Source organism: Carya illinoinensis, chromosome 11 (genome assembly GCF_018687715.1).
Source record: "Carya illinoinensis cultivar Pawnee chromosome 11, C.illinoinensisPawnee_v1, whole genome shotgun sequence".
NCBI lineage: Eukaryota > Viridiplantae > Streptophyta > Magnoliopsida > Fagales > Juglandaceae > Carya > Carya illinoinensis.
Genome location: NC_056762.1, coordinates 20,335,198 through 20,358,993, shown reverse-complemented (window position 1 = coordinate 20,358,993; position 23,796 = coordinate 20,335,198). Strand labels below are relative to the sequence as shown.

Here is a 23,796-nt window from a genome sequence, read left to right as displayed (position 1 = left end):
CAATAAAAGAGTGTGCATGTAGAAAGCGTTCTACATAGAGAATAGTTGAATCACCACGTATAAGGTGATTGCAAGTGTAGAAGGTGTTCTACACAGATCCTTTGTAGCGGTGTTGTTCAAAGGTGTAATAGGTTTCTATCTCCATTTGAAAGAGGTTGAATAGTGAATTCGAAAATCCTCAAGGGATAGCTTGAGGCGAGGACGTAGGCAGTGGGGCCGAACCTCGTTAATATACTGAGTTTGCTTCTCTATTACCCTTACTCTTTATATTTATTATTGTTTCGTATTTTGTTTATATTTTATATTGTATATTGAATTTATAATTGTTATTTTTCTTAAATATAACTCAATTCACCCCTCTCTTATATTAGTCATCTGGGCAACAGGTAATATTAGAAAAAACGAATGTAGTGGAGGAAGGACTTGAAGATGCCATATAGGATCGGATGGGGTGGGCCAAATTGCTCTGATACCAAGTTAGAAGAATTGAGAAGGCTTGTGACGTGTGATGACCCGCTTTTGAGTGTATTTTCGCTGAAATAATTGTTTTTATTTTAATTAATATATTAGTTATTTATTTTAATTTATTTGTGTTTTAAAATTGGTTTTTAATTTAATTTAATTTATTTGATGTTGTGTTGTATTTCTTTTAGTTCTTTTGTGGTTTTAATCTTTTTCGGCGTTTAGTTTAGTTTTCCCGGAATGAGGATTAGATCTCCTCTTTTCCCTACATCTCTTTTCCTTTTTTTTCCTTTCTTTTTCTTTTTCCTTTTTCTTTTTCCTTCTTCTTTTCTTTTTTCCTTTCTTTTTTTTTTTTTTTTTCTTTTTTCTCTCTTCTCTCCCCCGCGTCCGAACCCCCCCGAGCTCTCTCTCTCCTCCCTCTCCCTCACGCCGGAACACTCCTCAGCCCAACCCATCGCTGTCCGGCCACCGTTCAGCCCCCCACCGGTCCCATTCTCTTCCCCTCCCTCCGGCGCACCACCCCTCCAAAGCCCACCCCCAACCGGCCGGCCGTTTGGCCGGAAAAGCTCCAAGAAGGGCGCACGGATTTTGCTCCGATCCGCTGCCGTCGCTCCACCTCCGGTCACCACTTCATCACCAACTCCTTGCCGTCCTAACCCACCCATTTCAGGCCTCCAACGACCACCGGAGCAGCTCCTACGAGCTTGCTTTCCGATTTGGGTATTTCGGCCATTTTCCGGCGATTCCGCCGCCACCCACGGCCGTTCATCACTTCCAATAGCTTCACAACCATCTCTAGACCATACCCTATCAATCTCGTGTCCTAGTTTGTCCCCGTTCAAAAGTGGGTTTTTCAAACCCACGGCCACAGTGAATTTTTACTGTGACGTTGCTGTTTTTCCGCCGTTTGCAACGCCGCTTGTTTCCTAAAATTACCGTATAGCGCTGTAAGTATTTTCCAAACCCTATTTTCAGATTTTAATATATATTGCTCATTCAATTATTTACTGTTGTTGGTTGTTGTTTCCGGACTGAGTCCGAGGAGTTTCGGGGGTCGGATGGATGGAGGACGGAATTACCTGTTTATTTGATTTATGATTGTTGGATTATTTTATTATGCATTGTTATGGCATTACATGGTGCATGCACGTGTGTTTGTGGAATTGTGTGAAAAGCCTGTGTGATGGCGTGAATGGTTTTACGGGTGCGTGTGTATCACGAGCCCAAGCCGGGATGGGTTATTATCTCGGTGGAGCTCCTCTGGTCACTCGGGAGTGGAATAAACTGAGTGATGTCCCCTGAGTCGTCGCTAGACGACGGGAGCGGGGGCTAGGGGTTGCTTGGCTACGAACGCGCCGGGCGCGGAACCGGGCATCGCCCTACGCACCGACTCCGTGGCCCTTTGCTGGTGAGGGCTAGAGGATGCTTGGCTACGAACGTGCGGGGCACAGAACTGGGCATCGCTCGTTAGGTGTCACATGCGTGGTGGTACTCTGCGGTGTGGCACTGGAGCCAGGGTGTGCGGATGACCCCTAGGGGAGGTCATGGTGCACGCGGTTAAAATTGGATAATGGTTTGAGAGGCCTAATGGGTTTTTGGCGTGTGTGGAAAACGGGTGTTTTATGGGCCTTGTGCATTGGGCATGTTTCATGCATCTTGTTTGAGTTTTATGTGTTTTTATCTGGTAGTGTTTGGGTTTTACTTACCTGCGGTACCATTATTGGTTCCGTAACTTTTGGTGCAGGAGATGAGGATGAGGAGGAGGAGGCTGAGCCCGAGGATGCGGCTCCGCCGGGTTGCTGATGTAATGCTTTTCTTTATGGTTTTAAGACTGTATTTGTGTTTTGTAATATTTTATCTATGTACGTTTTAAACAGCTTGTATTACGTTAAGAAAAATTCTGGTACTTAGTTATGACTTTCGTTATCCGCTGCGTGTTCTTTCGTGCACATTTGTTGCCTTTGCACACACTCGGCACCCGTCGATAGGATGGTGACCCGGGTTGTCACCATCCGAACGTCTCGATTTTCCCGTGTTCGGGCGTGGGGATTGTGACGCCCCCAAATCCCCACGCCCAGACACGGGGAAATCGAGACGTCCGGATGATGACAACCCGGGTCACCACCCTAACGACGAGTGTCAAGTGTGTGTAAAAGCAACAAATGTGTAAAGGAAACACAGCGGATAACGAAAGTCATATAACTAAGTACCAGAATTTTTCTTAATATAATACAAGCTATTCAAAACATACATAAATAAAATATTACATAACACAAATATAGTTTTAGAAACAGCTACAAAACATTACTTCAACTCAAAACTCCGGCGGAGCCGCATCCTCGGGCTCAGCCTCCTCCTCCTCCTCGAATCCTGCACCAAAATCTACGGAACCAAAAATGGTACCGCAGGTAAGTAAAATCCAAACACCACCAGATAAAAACATATAAAACTCAAACAACATGCATGAAGTGATGCCAATGCGCAAAACCCATAAAACATAATTTTCCACACACGCCAAAAAAACTCATTTGGCCCAAAAACAAACCTTTCCAAATATCACGCCAAAAGTCACATTTGGCCTTTATTCATCTCAAACCATAATCCATTTTAACCCGTATGCACCATGACCTCCCCTAGGGGTCATCCGCACACCCTGGCTCCAGTGCCTCTCCGCAGAGTACCACCACGCATGTGACACCTAACGAGCGATGCCCAGTTCCACGCCCCGCGTGTTCGTAACCAAGCATCATCTAGCCCTCGCCAGCGAAGGGCCACGGAGTCGGTGCGTAGAGCGATGCCCGGTTCCCCGCCCGGCGCGTTCTTAGCCAAGCACCCCCTAGCCCCCGCTCCCGTCATCGCCCAGCGACAACCCAGGGGACATCACTCAGTTTATTCCACTCCCGAGTGACCAAAGGAGCTCCACCGAGATAATACCCCATCCTGGCTTGGGGTCGTGATACACACGCACCCGTAAGTCCACTTACGCCAATAAACAGGCTTTTCACAATTAAACAAAAACACACGTGCATGCACCATGTAAATGCTATATCAATGCACAAAAATAATCAACCAACATAATTCAATAAAACAAGCAACTCCGTCCTCCATCCATCTGACCCCCGAACTCCTCGGACTCAGTCCGGAATCAACCAACCAGCAGATAAATTTATTGAATGAGCAATATATTTTTAAATCTGAAAATAGGGTTTGGAAAATACTTACAGCGCTATATGATATTTTTAGAAAGCTCGCGGCGTTGCAAACGGCGGAGGAAGAGCAACGTAACAGTGTAATTTACACTGTTGCCGTGGGTAATAATTACCCATTTTCGAACGGGGACAAACCAAGGCACGAAATTGATAGGAAATGGTCTTGAGATATTTATGAAGTTAAAGGAAACGAGTTTTGGCCGTGGGTGGTGGTGGAAATGGCAGTCGAAGGCCAAAAAGGGGCTGAACGGAGTTGAGCTTGTGGGAGCTGCTCCGGCAACGGATCGAGGCCGAAAATGGGTGATTTAGGTCGGTAAGAGGTAGGGGAAGAAGCTATGAAAAAATGGTGGCCGGACGTGGTGCGACAGGGCCGGAAACGGTGAAAAACTGTATGGCTTGGAGGAGCTCGTGGTGGCTAACGGTGGCTCGGATGGAGGTGAAACTTGGTGGGGATATTCACCGGTGAGAGGGGAAGAAAACTGGGTGGATGGTGTAGGCCACGCCGCTGGCGAGCGGCGGTTCTGGGCTGCGAAAGCAACCGGCAACAGGGGCAAAAACAGAGCAGGTGCAGTGACTTCCGGCGGCTCTTGAAGGCTAACGGCTGGTCTGATGGCTCTGAAAATTGGTGGGATGATCTCTGGTAGAAGGGGAAGAGAATGGTGGTGGCGGTGCACTAAACGGTGGCCGGACGGCGGAGAAATGGGCGGTCAAAGGGGCGGCGACGGGAAGGGGTAGGAGAAGGGGGCTGCGCGGGGAGAGAGAACGGGAAGAAAAAGAAGAAGAAAAAGAAAGAAAAGAAGAAAAATAAAAGGAAAAAGGGAAAAATAAAAAGAGGAAAGAAAAGAAATGAGATCCAATCCTCACTCCGGAGACCAAAAACCGATCCGCCGAAAACGATATTAAAAACCGTAAAACGACTAAAATAAATTAAACACAACATCAAATAAATTAAAACCAATTTAAAATACATTAATTTAAAATAAATAAACTAATATATTAATTAAAATAAAAACAACAATTCAGTGAAAATACACGTAAAAGCGGATCATCACAAGGCTGGTTTAAGTGATCACAGCTTGATATGCATTGATGTATTTATAGTGATCTTTACAGATTTGAATACAGAGATAAGATAAAATATTTGAAATACAAAATTAAAGATTACAATAACTGGATAAAATACAAACTGTAATTCTTAGATTCTCAGCATAGCTTTCGGAACTGATTGAAGTTGATCTCTAGAATTAGATTCTGTTATGCATTGTTTATCCTATCTAACAATTTCCTCTTTAAACTTCTTTAACTGTTTAGCACCTCGGTTACTTTGGATTTTTTGGGCGATGGGAGGGGTCCCCAACACCTACCATACTTTGAATTATTGCAATGGAAATGTTTAATTATAAAAAAAATGAATCAGGGTTTATTTGAATATTTAAAATATTTCAGTATATTTATGATGAATAGTAATGAATGATTTGAGTTAACATATTTTATTAGGTCTTAAGAAATGAGAGAAAAAATGAATAAAAATATTATAAAGTTAAAAAGTTGTTTGAATATGATTTTTGAATATGATTTTTATTTTAAAATTTGAAAAAGTAGTATTATTTTTTATGTTTTGTTTGAAAGTTTGAAAAAATTATAATGATTAAATAATAATTAGATGAAAAAATTGAATATTTAAAATTAAAAATTATTTTATATTTAAGTGATATTTGAAAAAGAAATATAAGAGAATCTATGAAAATATTAGTTGAGAACATTTTTATTGCCAAACAATCCCGAGTCACTCAGTAAATTAAATAAGTATAAAAAATAAAATTCAGAGTGTAGAGGAAAGAGTATATTAGCAAGCGTATGATATACAAATATTAAGAAGTAGTCCCACATAGCTTAGAGTAAACTCATTCTAGACTTTATAAGAAGTTATCATACTCCTCTTATTAGACCTTTTAAAGGGATAAATGAATATTTCTATATGGTATCGGAGCCAAGTTAACACTATGACTGATGATGGGCTCCTGCGACCTACCCACGATGATGGTATCGGAAATACCGGCCTACATGTGAGGGGGCATATTGAAAAGTAGTCCCATACGGTTTAGGAACAAACTCATCCTAAACTTTATAAGTAGTTACCCTACTCTTTATATTAGACCTTTTAAGAGAAGAAATTGGTGTTTCTATATAAAAGACCTACCAATTATATTTATAGAATCGTCAAGAAAAAATCTTCACAACCTTCCAACACCCCAACACCCCACATTTTTTTTTAATTTTTATTATTTTATCTTTTATCAAATATTTAATATATAAATAATGACTAAAATAATTAAATTAATTTAAAAAGAATAAATTCAAAAAAAATATTAAAATTTTGAAAAAAGGTGGGGTGTTGGGGTGTTGGAAGGTTGTGTAGCAAAACCCAATCGTCAATGGTCAATTCGTTGGCCAACATCGCAATATTTTTATAAGAAAAAATATAGTTGCAAGCATAATTGTGCATTAGTCTGTGCACCAATGTGATGTGATTGGTCAAAAAGTAAGTTTTATTGAAAACAGTGTTAATTTAAATTTTAAGTATGAATAAATCAGTATTAGTACACAGATTAGTGCACGACTGTGCTTGTATGTAGCAAAACTCTTTTTATAAATGGTACACGATCTCTCTCTCTCTCTCTCTCTCTCTCTCTCTCTCTCACACACACACACACACACACACACACACACACAAAAGCGCAACAGGCTCCAGCTGATTGCTATAAATTCCAGTCATAAGACTAGTGTTAGTCGTACAAACATGGACAATACTAGGGTAAATATGTTAAATGTGCATTTCAAATATGCACATCAATGAAAATGGTTTTATTTTTTCTTTTCTTTTTAAGTATTTTTAAAATATCTTTAATCATTAAAAAAAAAATACAAATTCACTAATAATTATTTTCTTAATTAGTAATATATATTATATATATATAAATTGACACATTTAATAAACATATTTAAAAATCATTTTATCATTTTCCTACTAATATATATTGGGACAGAGATCACTCAGAGCAGGCCGGAAGGATGCAATTTTTCGTCGATTTAAGACGTATTTGTACCATTACCATACGTAGGCCTGTCCTCAGGTTTCTAATATCCCAAGCTAGCTCTTGGGCTCAAAATGGTGTTCTTCATTGAATTCCTTGCTCTTCCCGTTTTGATATTTGTTATTATTGTGGCTATCATATTGGTTTGCCTCTCTTGATCTCAGTGAAGTTTCCATTCACCGTGGAGAGAATCTGGTTGCAAGCAGGAGATACGTCGCGCTACAAGAGAATGAAAATTTTGTCTAAAAAAATGGCATTTTCTTTCCAAAAGGGTATTAGAGACGAAAATTGTCTCTATTTCGTCTCAAAAGTTCCGTCTTAAAATATTTTTAAAGATAAAATTTGAATTTCTTTCTAAAAAATATTTTTAGAGATGAAACTTGATGAAACCAGACGAAAGCGTTCAAACGAGAAAATTCATTTCAAAAACTCGTTCGAATGGAATATTTACTCTTTGAACAGTCGGGTATCCATTCAAACTCAATCAAAATTTGATTTGAATGAAGCGGTGGATATTTTAGGGCTGGCCTCACTCACATTTCCACTTCTACTCTTCTGGCTTGCCATATCTGTGTATACTCTAACCCTGTCTCCTTTTTTGGGATTATTTTTGTTCAGTCAGAGTGCTTTTTGAACTGGTTTTCTCACACTCATCGAGCCATCCCTGCTCTTAATTAGTAGCCTTGCATGCGTTGCCTTCAACCAAGAAGAATCAGGACCACCGCCTTCCCATATTGAGATTCAGTTGACGGAAAGTGAACGGAGCAATACTGCGTGCGTAGTAACTAACTGAAACCAGCATGTCGGTCCTTTGGTTCACTCTATGTTTCAAATGTACGTACGTGATCAATCTTTGTTGATGGCTGATGGCTTGTAAAATTTCATATTGCAGATTTTACAAGTTCGCTCGAGCGGAGGCTTTTGGCCGCTCGAGCGAATTCAGGCAGATTCAAACGCTCGACTGCCGCTCGACAGGGAGCTCGAGCAGGTTGCTGAAAAACGAAGATCGCTCAAGTGGAGACATTGGCCGCTCGAGCGAAATCAGGCAGAGTCGAACGCTCGATGTGCGCTCGATAGGACGCTCGAGCGAAATCAGGCAGAGTCGAACGCTCGACGCGCGCTCGACACCCCGCTCGAGCGAACATCGTATTTTGACAGATTTTAGGTTTTCCGCCGTGGGACCATATAAAAGGCCATTCTTCACTCTAGAGCCGCGAGTTTTGACTGGAGAACACTCTTTGGGAGAGCAAAACATAGCTAGAGGGATTCAAATCATTTGTTTTGGAGACGGAATTCCAATTTATTGCACGTATGTTGGATTCATACACGAGCACGGACGGGAGAAAAGTGTTGAATCGTTCCCTTGAGCTTTTGACGACGAGTTGAGGCTGCAAGGAGGATTTTTCAGTGTTTATTTTCTTCTTCCCATCTTCTCAGAACAATTATGGTGAATTCGTTTATGTTGAATTCCATTTCTAGCATGAGCTAATTTTTCCTTATTCTAGGAAAACGATGTAACCTATTTCCGAACTATGCTTGTTTGTCCATGCTAATTTAATGCAATTCTCTCTTTGTTTATCTGATTTATTCTGAGTTTAATGCTTCTAATTAACTGGCCATTGATTAGATGATTATTAATCTTGTGATTTGCTATCGAAAGAGGGAATCATAGGGTAGATCTTGGATATTTCAGCATAGGTAAGTATAGAGATTGAAAGACTTGTATGAACCTGTGTAGTAATTAAATCATTGGTCTTATTGCGTTCTTGATTATTTAATTTGCATACTCTTGTGTGAATTGATAAACTAGAATCACTTCCAATTGACTATCGAAATAGGCTTTTGGATGAATTAGAGATTTGCTAATAGACAAAAGAGGTTTAAGTTAAATTAGCTGGATGAGAAAAGCATAGTGAAGAATTATGGTGAAATCGATTTCCTAGAAGTTTTCTTCCCCATTGAATTTGATCTTTGAAAGTCAGTTTTATTTTCTTTGCTTATTTCTCTTTGAGTTGATATAAGTTTGTTTGCAACTACAAAAACCTTAGCGATTCCTCTAGATAAAATTGAGATTAGTATAATTTTGGTATTTGGCAAGAGTAAGGTACCAATCCCTGAGGACGATACTCTACTTATTACTTTACTATAAAACTACGATACTGTGCACTTGCAGTTTTGCACCGGTCAATGGCCTTTTGCATTTTTGTTTTTTTTTAATAAAGAGATTCTTATTAGAAAAATAAAATACAAACTGATATATTTGAAGTGAACATCAAATTTAGTTTAAAATAAAAATAACTTTATAATTTCATGACTAGCTACGTGCAGTATCAAGTTATGACAAATACTTCTGAATTTATTTTTGTGAAATCTTTTTTTAGTCTAACAATTCTCTTCTTATTATTCATTGGATGTCGTAATCAGCTTACGACCTATTGACATGGTTATCATATTGTAAATTCTTCACGCATGTCACCATTTTGCTCAATAAACATATCTTGTGTTGAAGATAATATCAAATTAATGTAATTTGATAATTATGAAAATCAAATCAAAATAATATTAAATTAAAATATTGATATGTGAAATAAAATTCATATCAAATCAAAGTGATTTCATGATAATTATGAAAATCAAATCAAGATAATTATGTTTAACATCGGGAGCAAAAAGACATGCATGCAATGATGCATGGAATGGCATGGGTTTCTGATCAGAGCCAGGCGCGCGTGCAGGGTTTATATGCATGTCATCACAGAAGACGGCGTAGACAATGATCTAACGATATTATAAATAGAACGTAAATTACAGACTGCCGGATTAACATTTGCCAACCAATTCCAAATTACAGACTTGCTTTAGTGTCATGCATTTGGGTACCGTAGTTGTGAATTTTTCAACTTTTAGTGTGCGGAATTTGTTGATTAATTTGGGTGACTTGTGACGCAATTAAATAACATATTATCAACGAAAAAATGAACTTTCTGTAAAGTTACTGTCAAAATTAAGGGAGATCGCCTGCCTTATCTAAGACGTACATATGTACCATAGAATTATGAGGTAGCTCGAACACCAGCAGAGGTAAATTGTAGCATTGTGCCCAGCTGCGCATGCCCCGGCCGTTGTTTCTGTTAGGACTTGTTAGGAAATAATCTAATCTCATTTTCAAATATAATTTAAATATTAAATTTTTAAACTAATTATTATAATTTTTTTTCAAACTAATCATTACAATTTTTTTAAACTTTTAAATCAAAAATAAAAAACAACTCAACCTTTTCGAATTCTCAAATAAAAATAATATTATAAAATTATATTCTAACAATATTTTAATTTTATAATATTTTTATTCAAATTTTTATCTCTCATTTCTTAAAATCTAAAAAATACTCAACTATCTCAATACTATTTATAAACTATTTTATTACTATTTAAAAAATTCTCATCTCAACTTACTCCCCAAACTAGACCACCATAGTGGCACTTAGGTTATTAATTTCATGATTTGGCTACATCGACATTTAAGGACAAAGATTCTCCATAATTTCTTATCTCAATTTTTTAATAATTCTGAATCTAAATATTTTTTTAATTTAAAAAGAGATAAACACAGACAACACATTTCATAATATCAAATGCTATCCGTTTATAATTTTTATTCCAATATTAAACATGGTGGGAAGTATATTGATCCTAGATCTATCTTTTTCCAAATTATAGAGGGAGGAGTCAATATTGGTCTAGTCCAAGCTAGGGGGGTCTTGAGGGCTAGCTATTCAAAAGAGTTGTGAATTGTGGACTCTAGCCGTCCTGATTGTTAGGGCGAATAGACCCTTGCATTGTGGATACAAATAGAATGATGATCAGATAATTCCATCATATTAGGGACAAGACTTATTGTGGCTAAGTCTTATGCAAAGTTGATCAGCTAATAGTAATCATCCAATATTCTCTACGCTTATAAATAGAGATAACAGGTAACTGCTTAACACATATGATTGAGCATTAATCTTAAATTATTTTCTCTCATTTGTTGCTAACTTACATATTGGAGGTGTCTCAGGCACACAGTATCGTAGATGTTACTATTTCCAGGTGAACTATCATAGCTGATGGTGAAGCATGTCGTTTATAGTGGCGCCATATGTGAAATGGACTTATTATTTGCATTAGAAATGGAAGAAGGACGATTACTCCCCAATCATTGTCCACTGTTGTCTCAAGTGGAGAGACCCAAAGAAAAAGTGGTGTCTACATCCAAGTTTAGCTTACTGCCTCCAGCCTATAAATCAGAAACATCAAAGCTGGGGAACTCAAAAGCTAGGCTAGATATTAAATCAAGTCTCTGAGGAGGAAGGTTGAAGTCAAAATCTGTCGTAGGTCAGAAAGGGCTTGACCCATCAAGCTGTTGAGGTTGTCGAGGGTCAAAGAAGTTGTATGGGATGGAGAGTGTGGGTGGCGTTGAAAGCAGGTTGCTACGAGATTGGTCAACCATAGTGGAGGCACTGTCCCTAACACCCACTTTGGCTTTAGGAGATCGTGTACCTATAGTAGCAAGGGGATGACGTTTCCTCAGAGTCTTCCATTCAAACTCAGAGGGATGCCTTTTTGTTGGGGATGGCACGACGACCTTGGTTAAAAAAAAGGCCACCACAAATGTTCGAATGGTCGGGCATCACCAAGAAGTGATCAATGTTGGCATGTGTAAGAAGGACCTTGGTCCAAATCTCATCCTCATGTTCAACTGCCTAGGCAGCGACCATGTCGACATAGGATTTTGCTCTCGTTCAAAAAAAAGGGGTAAAGCCACTGCTAGACCATTGTCATCTGGGAGCTTACCCCAGGTGGCTCTAATAGAGAACTCCCATCGTGCAGTCTTTGAATGAGGAAATTCACTAAGTAAATAAAATTAAAATAATTAAAATAACCGAGCAGTAACTTTGAATGGTAACATTGAGGGGGATAAGTAAGCAGCATTTTCCTTGGTGTTAAGCTTCTTTTCCTCATTCCCGATGAGCATAAGAGTGACATATTGACAACATAAGCATGTGCATCTCTAATGCTTATCCACATAATTTAGAGGCCGGTAAGGTATAGGTGCGAGGAAACTTAAGCTAAAGAAAATACCTAACTAAAAGTTTGCTTCAAAGTGCATCACAATGTCGCCTTCTTTAAGACAACATTCGCCCCCACCAATAACAGTATGCACATGGGTTATAAGCGAATTTGCCTCTAAGATACAATAAAATCTAGAAAAAAAATTTTTGTCTGATTGCATTGTGCACACATGAAATTAGACAATAAATACTCTCAAATTTTACCATTCAACCAAAAAATTAAATGTCTGTTCTATATAGAATAAACAGATCCTAATGATAAGTTTTGAATAAATGAAGATTGTTGAGATAGAGAGAAGTCTTCATTTCTAAATTACCTTTTGTATTCTGTCAATTCTTTATGTTAAAATTCGTGGACCAATGAGTCTATTTATAAGGGCTAACGGATGTGAATGAAAAGTTGTAATATGATTCAGGCACATTTATTGCACCTGTTGCTAAGTGTAAGTGACACAAAGGTTGGGCTGGCGCTACTTCCCTACCATCTTTCTCGCATGGGTTTGAAACCCAATAACTGCGCCTTTTCCATTTTAATTGCAAACGCAATTGAGCCTTGTGCTAGTTGGGTCGTGAACCCTCATTGTTGGCTCGGCTGCACACGCTTATGCCGGTGAAAGGGGCCCATCTTTCATTATTGGCTCGGCTGCACATGCTTATGCCCGTGGAGGGGCCCATCTTTTCAATAAAGGATTAAAACTCCTTTCTTGTCTAGGGTATGGTTTGAATCCTCCCCTTTGGGTTAACCTTAGTCATCAATACCACTAAGCCACCAAATGGCTTTTATTAGATATAAAAACCCAATTTACTATAGCCATAAGCAATGGCTTATAAACTTTTCTTAATTTCTCTCTTTTCAAAATAATTCATAACTTTAAAAAATAATTATTATAAATATAATATATATTTTATTATGAAAATATTTCCAACAATAATTTTACAAACGAGTTCTTTATTATATTAACCCAAGTACAAAACCTAATAACAACAAGAGAAGAGCATAGATAACGGATCATTACATAAACTTCACTAAAGAGTAACTTATTTGAATAAAAAGAAATGTCTTAGTCATGAAAAAACTTAACCAAATTAAACTCACAAACTAAATTCGCTCGATGTGGTACATCGGATTATAAAATTGTTTTTATTAAACAATAGATCTAACGTACTACATGAAATCACGTTATCTTGTAAGTTTATTTTTATAAAATAATTTTGTGGTTGAAGTATTACTCTCGAATAAATAATGATAACAACACTCTTTTTTGGAGGGGGGAGGACCTTACCTCCATTAACCACAAAGGCATCGATCTTTGTCACCTTTGGACATTGCTTTGTCAACAGAAGCTCCAAGCAACGACATATATATATGGAAAAATATAGTTGCAAGCGTACTTGTGTATTAATATGTGTATCAATTTATTGTAATTAGTCAAAAAGTAGATTTTATTGAAAACAGTGTTAATTTAAATTTTAAATATGAAATAATCAGTATTGGTATGTAGATTAGTACGCGACTTTATTTGTACGTAACAAAACTCTATATATATATATGTTGGATCGTTTGTAGGTACGTGGTGGGGTATTAATTTCATTGAATGTATCACTGCCTTAAACATGGTAATGCATACTTCAATGACCTCCATTAGCAAGTATGTATGCTATGAACACAGCAAAAAAGGAAAGGGGAAAGAGCGACTGTTAGCTTATATGCTAGCATGATGATAACCCACATATTTAGGAAAATAAATGCGAAAAAACAGCTATATCTCAACTATTCAATGGAGCAGATGGAATGAAACGGGCTGATAACTCTAGAGCATAAGCAAAACAAAGATACTGATCAATACAAGAGGCCCACGGCAAAACAGATCTAACTCCAATTCATACATCCGAGCCAAAATAATAAAATGTTTAGAGAAAAATAAAATAGTTAAAAAAAATTAATACTGAGGCAAAAAAGAGAAGAAGAGAAATATAAGATTCTAAGAACTAAAATTAAAAAACAAAAATAAACGACAAATGAGAAGAATAAAGCCAAACAATTCAAAAATAAAGTTAGAAAACCAACATCTTTTGAATTTTAAGTTTTTCCCTTTTTAATTTTTAAAAATGTTTTTATGAATTATACTTCTTATCTTTTTATGTTTTTTAAGAGAAATTCTATTTACAGTCCTCATTTGAAAACTGTATGTGCAGATCCTTTATTAAATGATAACAAACATTATTTTATGAGAAATATTTTTGTAATTTTAAAAAATTTTAAAGATAAAATTGCCTAGATTTTTATTGCAGTCTCCATTTGAGAATTGTATGTAGCATTGCTCGTTTTTTAAGTCCTTCAAATTTTTAATTTAAAACCAAAATTCATTTTTTATGTTATTTTTCTTATCTCGATTTCTAGACTAGAGAAACTAATAAAGTGGCACATCAACCAGCCAAAAATACAATTTCATTGCGTCAAGAAATTTTTTATATAAGCTATGTAGACTCTTGTATTATGCCTCTTGTAATGGCTGAGGGCCATAACTCTGATTGAAAAAATAAGATCTTTTCTTTAAAAAAATAAAAAAGAGAGAGAGATTGAGAGCAGTAATATATTTAATATATATGTATGGCAGGCCTCTTATAAATGGGCTCAAAACAGGCCCAGAATACCGCCAAATTCGGCTCCAAATCTCCCAAAACTTCGCCCAAGCACGCCACAACACAACTTTGTTTAGCGCCACTTTGATTTTCCCGCGGCCACTACCCCCAAAATTAGCTTTCAATTTTGTTTTTGCGCCACATCCCTTGCCCCCATTTGCTTACCTCTCATTGTTCTCTGAATCTCTTTCTCGAAAAAAACTAAAGAGGTGGTAATTATAACACTGGCATTGGATTAGTCAGATGCTTTCCGCGGCTTGGTTCTGTTCCCTTCCTCCTATGTTTTATCTCTTCAACTCCTCCCCGTTGCCATAAACACTTTGGTCGAAGACAATAGTTCAGAGACATAAACAACATCGTCGCCACTTCGTCCTTGTCGGCAGCCCGTTCCCATCGAGCTCCTCCATCAAAGACAAGTGCTCGTCGCTATTTCACAGGTGATTTTTCTACTCTATTTCGGTATTTCCTTTTAGTTTGGGTACTGCCATTTCAAGTAATGAATCCCGACTAGATATGGTCTTTGGAGAGAGTGTGCATATCTCTAGTTCTTCTACCGTCGCCCGTCGCTCTTTCTTTGCCGTTACCATCCAATCGTCTCCACAACACAACTCCCTTAATGGCCCCTTGCGTCAAGCACCACTCCCCATCGTCCAAGAAAACAAGCCAAACGCCTCAGCCCCAAGCCGTTCATCCACTGTCCTTGCTGCGCCGTCCTCTGTTCCTAGTTCCATCACCGAAGCCTGTAAGTCTCTCTCCTTCTCTCCTTCCGTGTCTCTCTCTCTCTCTCTCTCTCTCTCTCTCTCTCTCTCTCTCTCTCTCTCTCTCTCTCTCTCTCCGCGTCACTCTCTCGATTTCGGTCTCCAGCCCATCTTTTGTTCTTGAAAGTTGAAATAGAGACACGTGACAGGATTAGAAATCCCAGATTAATCCTCATGTAGCCGCACACGAGATTTGAAATTCCCAAATCGATTCACCCCCCCTCTCACACCAAGTCACATGGAAAGAAAATCTCCAGAGCATCCTCTTCTCCAGACCAACGCACGGCCTTCTCCACCGCAAGCCTTCTCTCCAGAGCATCGTCTTTCTCCAGTGAGCTTGCCCCCCGATGGTGCAAGAAAATCGCCTTCTCTGCTTGTCTGTGATTGGCCAAATCGAGTTATGCATGTATGTTTCTGACCTATTCTTATATGCCCAAGATCGACATCCTTCTTTGCTTGTGTTTTATCGCAAGTGTATTTTATGCCCAAAATTGCAGTAAGTGTATTTTATGCTTAGGATCGTCTACTGCTTGTTTGAGTGCAGGTCTCTATATATTATACAAACATCATCTTGCAAGTCTCTTTATATCATGTTCTGTATTATACAAAATTTGTTAATACCAGAAAATTGTAAACGTATTTTGTACATGAAAGCTTATAGAGGACTATTTGAAGCAAATTGTAAGTGTTTTGGTAATGTCATTTTATTTTGATTTTTAAGATATTTGATTTTAGAGAACTTTGTATTTAAGTTCTCATTATTGTGCATTTCAGGTTGAAGAGTTGAACCTCGGGTCCAGGTTGTGACCACAACAATAACAATGTTTTACTCTCAAACTTTTTTGGCGCGAAAGGGGCCGCTGGGAACAGTGTGGTGTGCCGCTCATCTTCAACATCGCCTCAAAAAGTCTCACTACAGTTCCACCGATATCCCCTCCACTGTTGGTATGTAAACCCCCCCAACCAAAAAAGAAACCCAACTCTTCATTTTCACTTTTTCACACACCCACCAAATCAAAGTTTATTTAATTTTAAATCTGTGCTAAACTTCATCTTCATCGCTTCGTAACTTCTTCAAAATGGCTAGTTTAAAGGTGTAGTTTTTATTCTTATTTGGTGATAAAATGATTTGATAAATTCTATTTTTTTTTCTTTTAATTTCTAATGATTGTGTATTGGATTTGTTAATTATTAACTTCAACAGTATGCCTATCCTCCATAAAAATGTTTCATGGTAGATGCAGTTTTTAATAAATTTGGTAAGCTCTTTTGTGATCCAAATGTCTCTTTATAGATCGAATCATGTTTCCAGAAGTTCCCATTGCCCTCAGAATGTCGGGCCACCTTTTATTAGGTGTTGTTCGGATATATTCGAAGAAAGTGGATTATTTGTTCCAGGACTGTAATGCTGTTTTGAATGGCTTAAGAAAGGCCTTTGCGTCCATAGATCTCAATTTGCCGGAAGATGCTAGACAGGCACCGGTTCAATCCATCACTTTGCCAGACACGTTTGACCTCGATACGTTGGATTTGGACCATGATATTTATGATGAGGGGTAAATTTCTTGAAACTTATTTCTTTCACTGTTTTTCTCCACCTGCAAACCTCCATTTAACAAGCTTTTGAATTTTTTTTTCAGGTCCCCAGATAATAACCTCAAGAGTCGAGAGGAGATTACGTTAACAGGTCATTAACATGCTACACTTTTTCTTTTTAATTGTATGTTCTTGACTCATCAATGCCTAAACAAGTGAAAATTTCTGTGCGACAGATCAAATTCCTATTGGAAGAGACCCGTATGTTGCTATTTCTTTTGATGAGGTTAGAGTCCTTTTTTCTGTTACATCAATGTTTACTGTCATTGCTTTCATCTTGCGTTGACCAAATTCTGTGGTATTTCAATTGCATATTTTCACCACCAGTAGTTTTCTGATCTGTTTAGGATTTCATGATGATGGATTACTCACGTCCAGAAGTGTTTCCTGACTCTGATGTCCGACTGATGGAGGGGTATGTTTCTGAATGCATTTAAGTACTTTCACTGCCTTTTCCTTTTAATGATGGATGCTAAAGTAATAATTGCTCTTCTTGCTAATTTACAGGATTCTCTCTTCACCTCCGGTGAATGGTAATGATGGATTTCAACATCCCGATCCAAGTAATCAGAGGGAAGAACTTAACTTGAGGCTTAGCAATGACGAGAACCCTCAAAGTTATCCACATGATGTGGAATCTAGATATGAGAGTCCAAGTAATCAGACAGAGATGCTCAATAATGATGCCAGTATCCCCCAAGATCTTCCAGAGAGGGAAATACTACGTGATTCTGTTCATGGTTTTGGCTTAGAAAACCTTCCTCCAATATTTCCAGATCGTGGGGACGACCTTGGTGGAAACAACAGATCCTTAGACCAAACAATGTATGAGAAGGAAACCTTACCTCCAATCATGGATGAAAATTTATTGTCTGGAGGGCAGTCTTTACCATTTCAGCAACATTCAGAATCACCACCTTCTGCAGCTTCCCATCGGGCTACCGAGATTTTTGATGCACATGTTTCATTGAGTAAGTGTATTTTTCTCGTTGTTGGATGTATTGATGGGATATGAGGACTCTGGTTGTTTCAAGTCTGAGCATTTGTCTTTTTAGGTGTGCCAATGGATATTTCTCCTGGGCTGGGAATTATTCGATCAACTCCACCTGTTAAGCAGCCAAAAGCAAGAAAGAAGAAGAGAAAACAGTTCTTTGATGAGTCCACAGTGTTGACTAACAAGTATGGCTGGTCATGTAATCCTTGGATTGATTTTTTCTCTAGTACTAAGTTTACTGATGTAAGGATGTAAATTTTGTAGACTTATGAAGAAGTCTCTTGAAGATTCTAGTGATTTATTGCGGAAGAAAAGGGATGTCCCTTGCTCTGCTTTGGGCATCTGGAAGTTAAACAACACTTTACGAAAGGAACAAGTTTTTCACCAGCCTTTATTGACAGGTGAGTGGGCCTTACTTTTTGCTGATCTTTTTATTGCTGCTAGCCATGTATTTTAAAGATTCTCTTTTCTAAGAACTGGGGCTTCTACATGCAGGGCTGTGTTTGGATCTTTGTGACATTTTCAAGGACCTCATATCTACAAAACCCCATCTCATTTTCTCGGATGAAACTTTTCCAGATCCTAAAATTGCAGCATCTCCTGCTTCAACAAATGAAGCTTTCCAAGAGCCGAGGGTTTCACAATCTCCTGCTGCTACAATTGTAGCTGTCCCAGTATCTAGTGATGCTCAATCTCCTGCTCTTGTGCCTGAACTTGACATGGAAATTGAATGTCCTCGAAATATCGAAGCCTTTGATGGTGAAAGTTTCTTACCCGAATTTGTGCCATCCCAAGCTAGATTCACGCCTTCTCCTATTAGAAGATGTGACTTTACTCCTGCAACAACCATCGAGACCAGGGTATCTACACCCCATCTAGCAGCATCCACCGGAACTGGTGGGTCTGAGAAGAGAAGAAAAATGACATTTTCAGAGGAGCATCTAAGTCTAAAGAACACTGGTCTCTCAAATATTCCTGGTTTGATGAATTCTGCCGAAGCAGATGTAAGTCCTTGTATTTAAAGAATGCTGAGAACTGCCTTTGTGTTGGGTATTATTAAGAGATTGCGACAAAGTTTTGTCCATTTAGAAGTAGACGGCTCATCCCTTTTTTTAGAGAAAAAAAAAAAAAAGAAAAACTTTAAGGGTTTTTACATCATGGCTAAATCACCTGTCTTATATGTCTTATCTTATGAGCTATACATTTGTTGCAGATCCAACTTCTTTAAGATTGTGATACCATTTCAAATATATAAGATGTTTAATATTTTTATTACTTGTTATTGAACGTCTTTTTGTTCCTCTTCATTCCCCTTGAGAACTACTTGCGTTTAAACTTTAAGTTGAGCAGTATTTGACTTGTTGAATTGTTTCATTATAGGACCTTTACTTTTTGGAAGAAGATAACAATACCCCAACAGGTAAGCCAAGTAAGGATTTATATTGATGTTTGATTTGGGTGGTTGTGTAAATTGTAGGATGTTCCCATCTCAGTTACCTAGTAAGAAATCTTAATGGCAGTGCATGGGAAGTTTATATGAACTCCAGTTTTCATAAGCAATATATGGATAATATGTGTCTTTGCTTATAGCAGGATCACAAGGAACGGGAAGAATAGATTCATTATCTGCAAGAACCAGGTAATTAAAGAAGATTTTGTTAGTTATATAGTATGTGAACCCCATTTTGAAGGACAATTAATATGTTGTCTTTAACATACAGGGCTGTTGCTCAATATTTAAAAAGACATTCTCCTTTCAATGCAAGTTCTGGAGATCTCATTTTGAACAAGACTTTAGAAGGAAGGACAAGAAAGCTATGTGCCCGCATGTTTTTTGAGACACTTGTAAGTTTCTGAAACACTTCCACTGTGCCATATTTTTTGAAGACGTCTGTATAAGGTAGGTGTTACCCCTTGGAGATAATTAAGGATGAGGCAGGTTATTATTTTGTGGTGCACCAGCATGAATCAATGTTTTTATATGTTTTTTTTCTTCGCAAATAGACTTCATAAGCATAACAAACAATTACAAATATTCATTACAAGCCTTAAGCAGAAAAGAATATACAAACTAGGCAGAAAATTAAAGGGGAGGGTCTTTTCCACTATGGAAGTCCAATAAGCATTGGGGGATCTTGATGAGTGGGATATTTCCATACATTTTGTAGGAATGAGCCCATTTCGTAATGGATTGAACGCATCGATTTTGAGATTGACGTATTTTGACTGCTTCCCAAATTTCAAAGTCTCTGAGAAGGAATCTTGTGTCCCTAGCAATTCCTTCCATAACCTAGTCTGTAGCTTTTTGGGGATTGTTTATTGCTGAGATTGCCAATGAGGAGTTCCCTTCTATTAAGATATTCCTGAGTTGTTGTGAGTGTGCTTCTTGAATACCTATGACTGCTTCATTGCTTCTCCTTGGTTTGGATTGGTGCTGGTTGTGAAACAAGTTATAACAAACTTGAGGGATCCATCTTGATTTCTGCATATTCCTGCAGATGTACTACTGTTGATCTAACTGCCACATCAAATGTTGTAGAAAATCGATTGGGGTTGGCTTCCATATGTGACTATTATCAGAGGATTTCTTGTCCCAGGCATGACAATTTTTTTTGTAGCATCCGATGGTTTTAGAAACAAACTGCTTTATCGAAGGACTTTGTCACCAATAATTTGGTTTCTGGTGAACCAAAGGTTATCCATAGCAAGAAGAGCAAATAAATGGAAGTATTGTATCTCATCAAACGAGATGTTCATGTTACTGGAAGGGCTGAGAATCAGATTTATCCTATTGATGATGCCTTGGTCAGCTAACAAGGAAATGTCAAAGGGGCCAGGGTGATTGCCTCCAAATAATCCTCGAGTATGGACAATTCAGAAACAGATGGGTTAGAGTTTCATCTTCCATATGACAGATGGGGCAATGTTTCTGATCCCCTATGAGGGATACAAATGCTAAGCAAAGTCCTGGTAGGAAAGATGTTGTTTATAACATTCCAAAGGAAAAGTTTTAAACAATCTTGAATTTTAAGAGACCAGAGCTTTTTCCAGATTGTGTGACAGAATTTCCCTGAGGAATGATGAAGCCATTTGGGAATGTCATTCTGTTTATGGAATTGGTATTGAGCTAGATGGAATTTTCAATTTCATGCATAGATTCTTGAGAGGAAAGAGATTGGTGTGTGTTCCATGTTCTAGGTTCCTTAAGAGTTAATTCCAAGACCTTCAAGAGAGGGTCTTCAAATATAGAAGAGCACTGGGGAGTTGGGATTGCTAGACTGAATAGGGATCAGACCACACTTAAGTGTTGGTCCAATTGTTAATCTGGAGGCAGAAGCTGGATGCTAGGATTTTTTTTATTTTTTATTTTTATTTTATTTATTTGTTTTTTTTTTCAAGAGGCCTTTCCAGAATCTAGCTAGAGTCCGAAGGTTTAGCGGTAACAGAGAGCCAATTAGAATTTCTCAGATATTTGGTTGAAAGGATGGTGTTCCACATGCGGGTTTCTTTACTAATAAGGTGCCAACCCAACTTGCTTAGCTGCTCTGTTGAAATTAGTGGATAATCTAATCCCTAGTCCACCCAAGGATTTTGGTTTGCAGATGGAGTTCCAGAATTTGGCATTCATCTTTCTAAAGGCACATGCATGTATCCTTGTTAGCCTTTGATCCAGGGCTTCTGGAAACCATGACAAGAAAGGATTGCTACTAGAAAGTTCCATTCCATTAAATCAAAGGCCTTTTCCATGACTATTTTGATAGCCATAAGCCCCTTCCTTTCTTTTCTTGATCACAGAATAACGGTTGGGTCCCTAGCCCAAAATTCCTTAAATTTCAAGGGTTTGGAGCCAAGTCCTTGCCTAAAATATTGAGTACAGGGGGAGAGTGATCAGATGAGTGGATTGGGATATGAGACACTTTGGCATTTGGGAAAAGAGTATTCCAATGTTTTTATATGTTATTTAATGATACTCATTTGTCTGGATGTGTATAACCAGCTTCTTTTTATTGAAAGTTGCATCCATAGGAAATTCACTCTTGAATATTGAAAAATCACGGGATTGTGTATCAATTTGTTAGCATCTGGTTAGTTTCTTGTGTTGCAAATGTGACAGTCATTGATCTTTTGTCCATCTTCATGCCCTTTTCTTGAGTTTGTGGAACTGTGAGTTCACTTTGGTTAAATTATTTATCCTGCTTCAGGCATGTCAAAGTGAGAAGTTAGTGATTGAACTTTCTGTCCACGTATAGTAGATATGATGAATAGTCTACCAATCAAGTACAGTGAATAAGATTTAATTTTCCATCTCTTAATTCATTACTGTCGATTTCAGGTTTTGAAGAGTTATGGACTTGTCGATGTTCAACAAGAAGAACCTTTCAGCGATATTCGTTTGAAGTTGACGCCTACACTTTCGAAGACTCAAATTTGAGTTACAAAGTTGGGCCATGTGCTTACAGGGCCTTCATGTATAAAGGTAAGATCTAGCTACTATTGTACAGTTACAGTGCAAAACTTTCTGAAGTGGTCAAAGCTTCACCAATGCGTACAAATTTTCTACTACCATATTTTTGTATTATACCATGCCTGATTATGGTGACCAATGTGTATTATTATTTGGTGAATGTTGTCTGATTTTGGCCAATTAGGCATTCACTCAAGCACGGCTATGCTCAGCTTGAGATGGATTCACGCCCCTTCCCCGCTTTTCTTTCATACCTTTAAACATTGTTCGTCTTTTGCCCAGTGCATTATGGCATTACAGAAATCTATCTCCAATGGCAGAATCGATTTCATGTAAGTTTAGGCACAGATTAGACAACCAAAATGAAGCACCAAAAGTATTTAACATTCATCTTTCTAAAGGCACCACATGCATATATCCTTGTTGGTAAATTGCATCTACATGAGATACGAATATTTGGGATTACTAAAGCGTAGTCCATGCCTTCGTTTGATTTTCCTTACTCTGTCAAAAAGTTTACAACTCCATTGACTGATTAGCTACATCTATGGCAGATACTGCAATTCGTAAATTGCATCAAATTTTTTTTATTTTAATTGGGTGCCAAGCTGCAACAGAATTAAATCTGCTGAGAAAGGTAGAAGGGTCTTTGTCGGCCAAGAAGTGAATGAGATTGGCTTTATTTTTGGGTGCTTCCGATATGAGCTTCTGAAAGACACTGAAAGGTTTGATGCAGTGGCGTCCAACACCTTCATCGGCATTTTTTAGGGCTAAGGGTTTTATGGAGTGGATTATAGGTTCGTTTTTGGTTGGGGAAGGATAGAAGAACGTGTAATTTATAATCGAAAGGGAAGTGAAAAGTGTTTGCTAGTCTTGTGTGCGTGCGTCCCCCATGCCCATTTTATTGCGCAGCACGTTTCGATCGATTTGGGCCATTTTTAAACCACCCCCCCCCCCCCCCCCCCCCCCCCCCCCCCCCCCCCCCCCCCAAAAAAAAAAAAAAAAAAAAAGGCCCAGCTTTCAGTGTCCGCGTTTTAACCAAACTATACCTGCTTTGACTGTGGCCCCGGGAAGGAAAATAAAATTGCGAAGAATTTTTTTGTTATTTTTGATAGGTAAACATCAATATTATTGAAATAAAGAGTATTACAAAATAGGGGTGTAGAATCAGATTCAGATTTGGATATCTGGCCATAATTGAATTCGGCATTGGATTGTATAAATTGGGCAGCTATCTATCAGATAAGCTTGTAAAAATTTCGGGCTATATTCGGATGTAAATCTAGATGTTTGGTTACAAATTAGATATTCGGTTTATTACTTTTTCTTTTTTATTTTTTAAAAAAAGGCTTTTTAAAACTTTAAAAAATGCCGATCTTTTTAAATACTTAGATTTTTTTGAAAAATCATTTTAAAAACTGATCTTTTTAGTAATTCAAAAGTTGTGTTTGTTAAGA

The 23,796-nt window shown here is 37.9% G+C and overlaps 1 protein-coding gene across 3 annotated transcripts; it reads left to right on the top strand.

Moving 5' to 3' along the window:
* Positions 1-14,620: 14,620 nt before the first annotated feature.
* On the top strand, positions 14,621-23,299 carry LOC122280358 (sister chromatid cohesion 1 protein 3). 3 transcript variants are annotated; one of them, XM_043091217.1, is made up of 16 exons: positions 14,986-15,268; positions 15,434-15,690; positions 16,059-16,229; positions 16,579-16,840; positions 16,925-16,971; positions 17,057-17,106; positions 17,228-17,295; positions 17,388-17,851; positions 17,936-18,059; positions 18,139-18,275; positions 18,370-18,878; positions 19,255-19,294; positions 19,465-19,513; positions 19,596-19,719; positions 22,208-22,351; positions 22,894-23,299. In XM_043091217.1, exons 3-15 carry the CDS (start codon positions 16,106-16,108, stop codon positions 22,304-22,306), a joined length of 2,097 nt encoding a protein of 698 aa, XP_042947151.1. In that variant the 5' UTR covers positions 14,986-15,268; positions 15,434-15,690; positions 16,059-16,105; the 3' UTR covers positions 22,307-22,351; positions 22,894-23,299. The 3 variants fall into 3 exon arrangements, with proteins under 3 accessions (XP_042947150.1, XP_042947152.1, XP_042947151.1); XM_043091216.1 differs by lacking the exons at positions 14,986-15,268; positions 15,434-15,690 and adding an exon at positions 14,621-14,963; XM_043091218.1 differs by lacking the exons at positions 14,986-15,268; positions 15,434-15,690 and adding an exon at positions 14,622-14,963 and having other exon boundaries at positions 19,468-19,513.
* Positions 23,300-23,796: the final 497 nt, after the last annotated feature.

Excerpts from the sequence above, each read along its gene's own strand:
- LOC122280358 (XM_043091216.1), top strand. The coding sequence starts at position 16,106 with ATGTTTTACTCTCAAACTTTTTTGGCGCGAAAGGGGCCGCTGGGAACA. Across the intron at positions 16,972-17,056 it reads AGAGGAGATTACGTTAACAG|ATCAAATTCCTATTGGAAGA; the intron begins GTCATTAACATG and ends TCTGTGCGACAG. Across the intron at positions 17,852-17,935 it reads TGATGCACATGTTTCATTGA|GTGTGCCAATGGATATTTCT; the intron begins GTAAGTGTATTT and ends TTGTCTTTTTAG.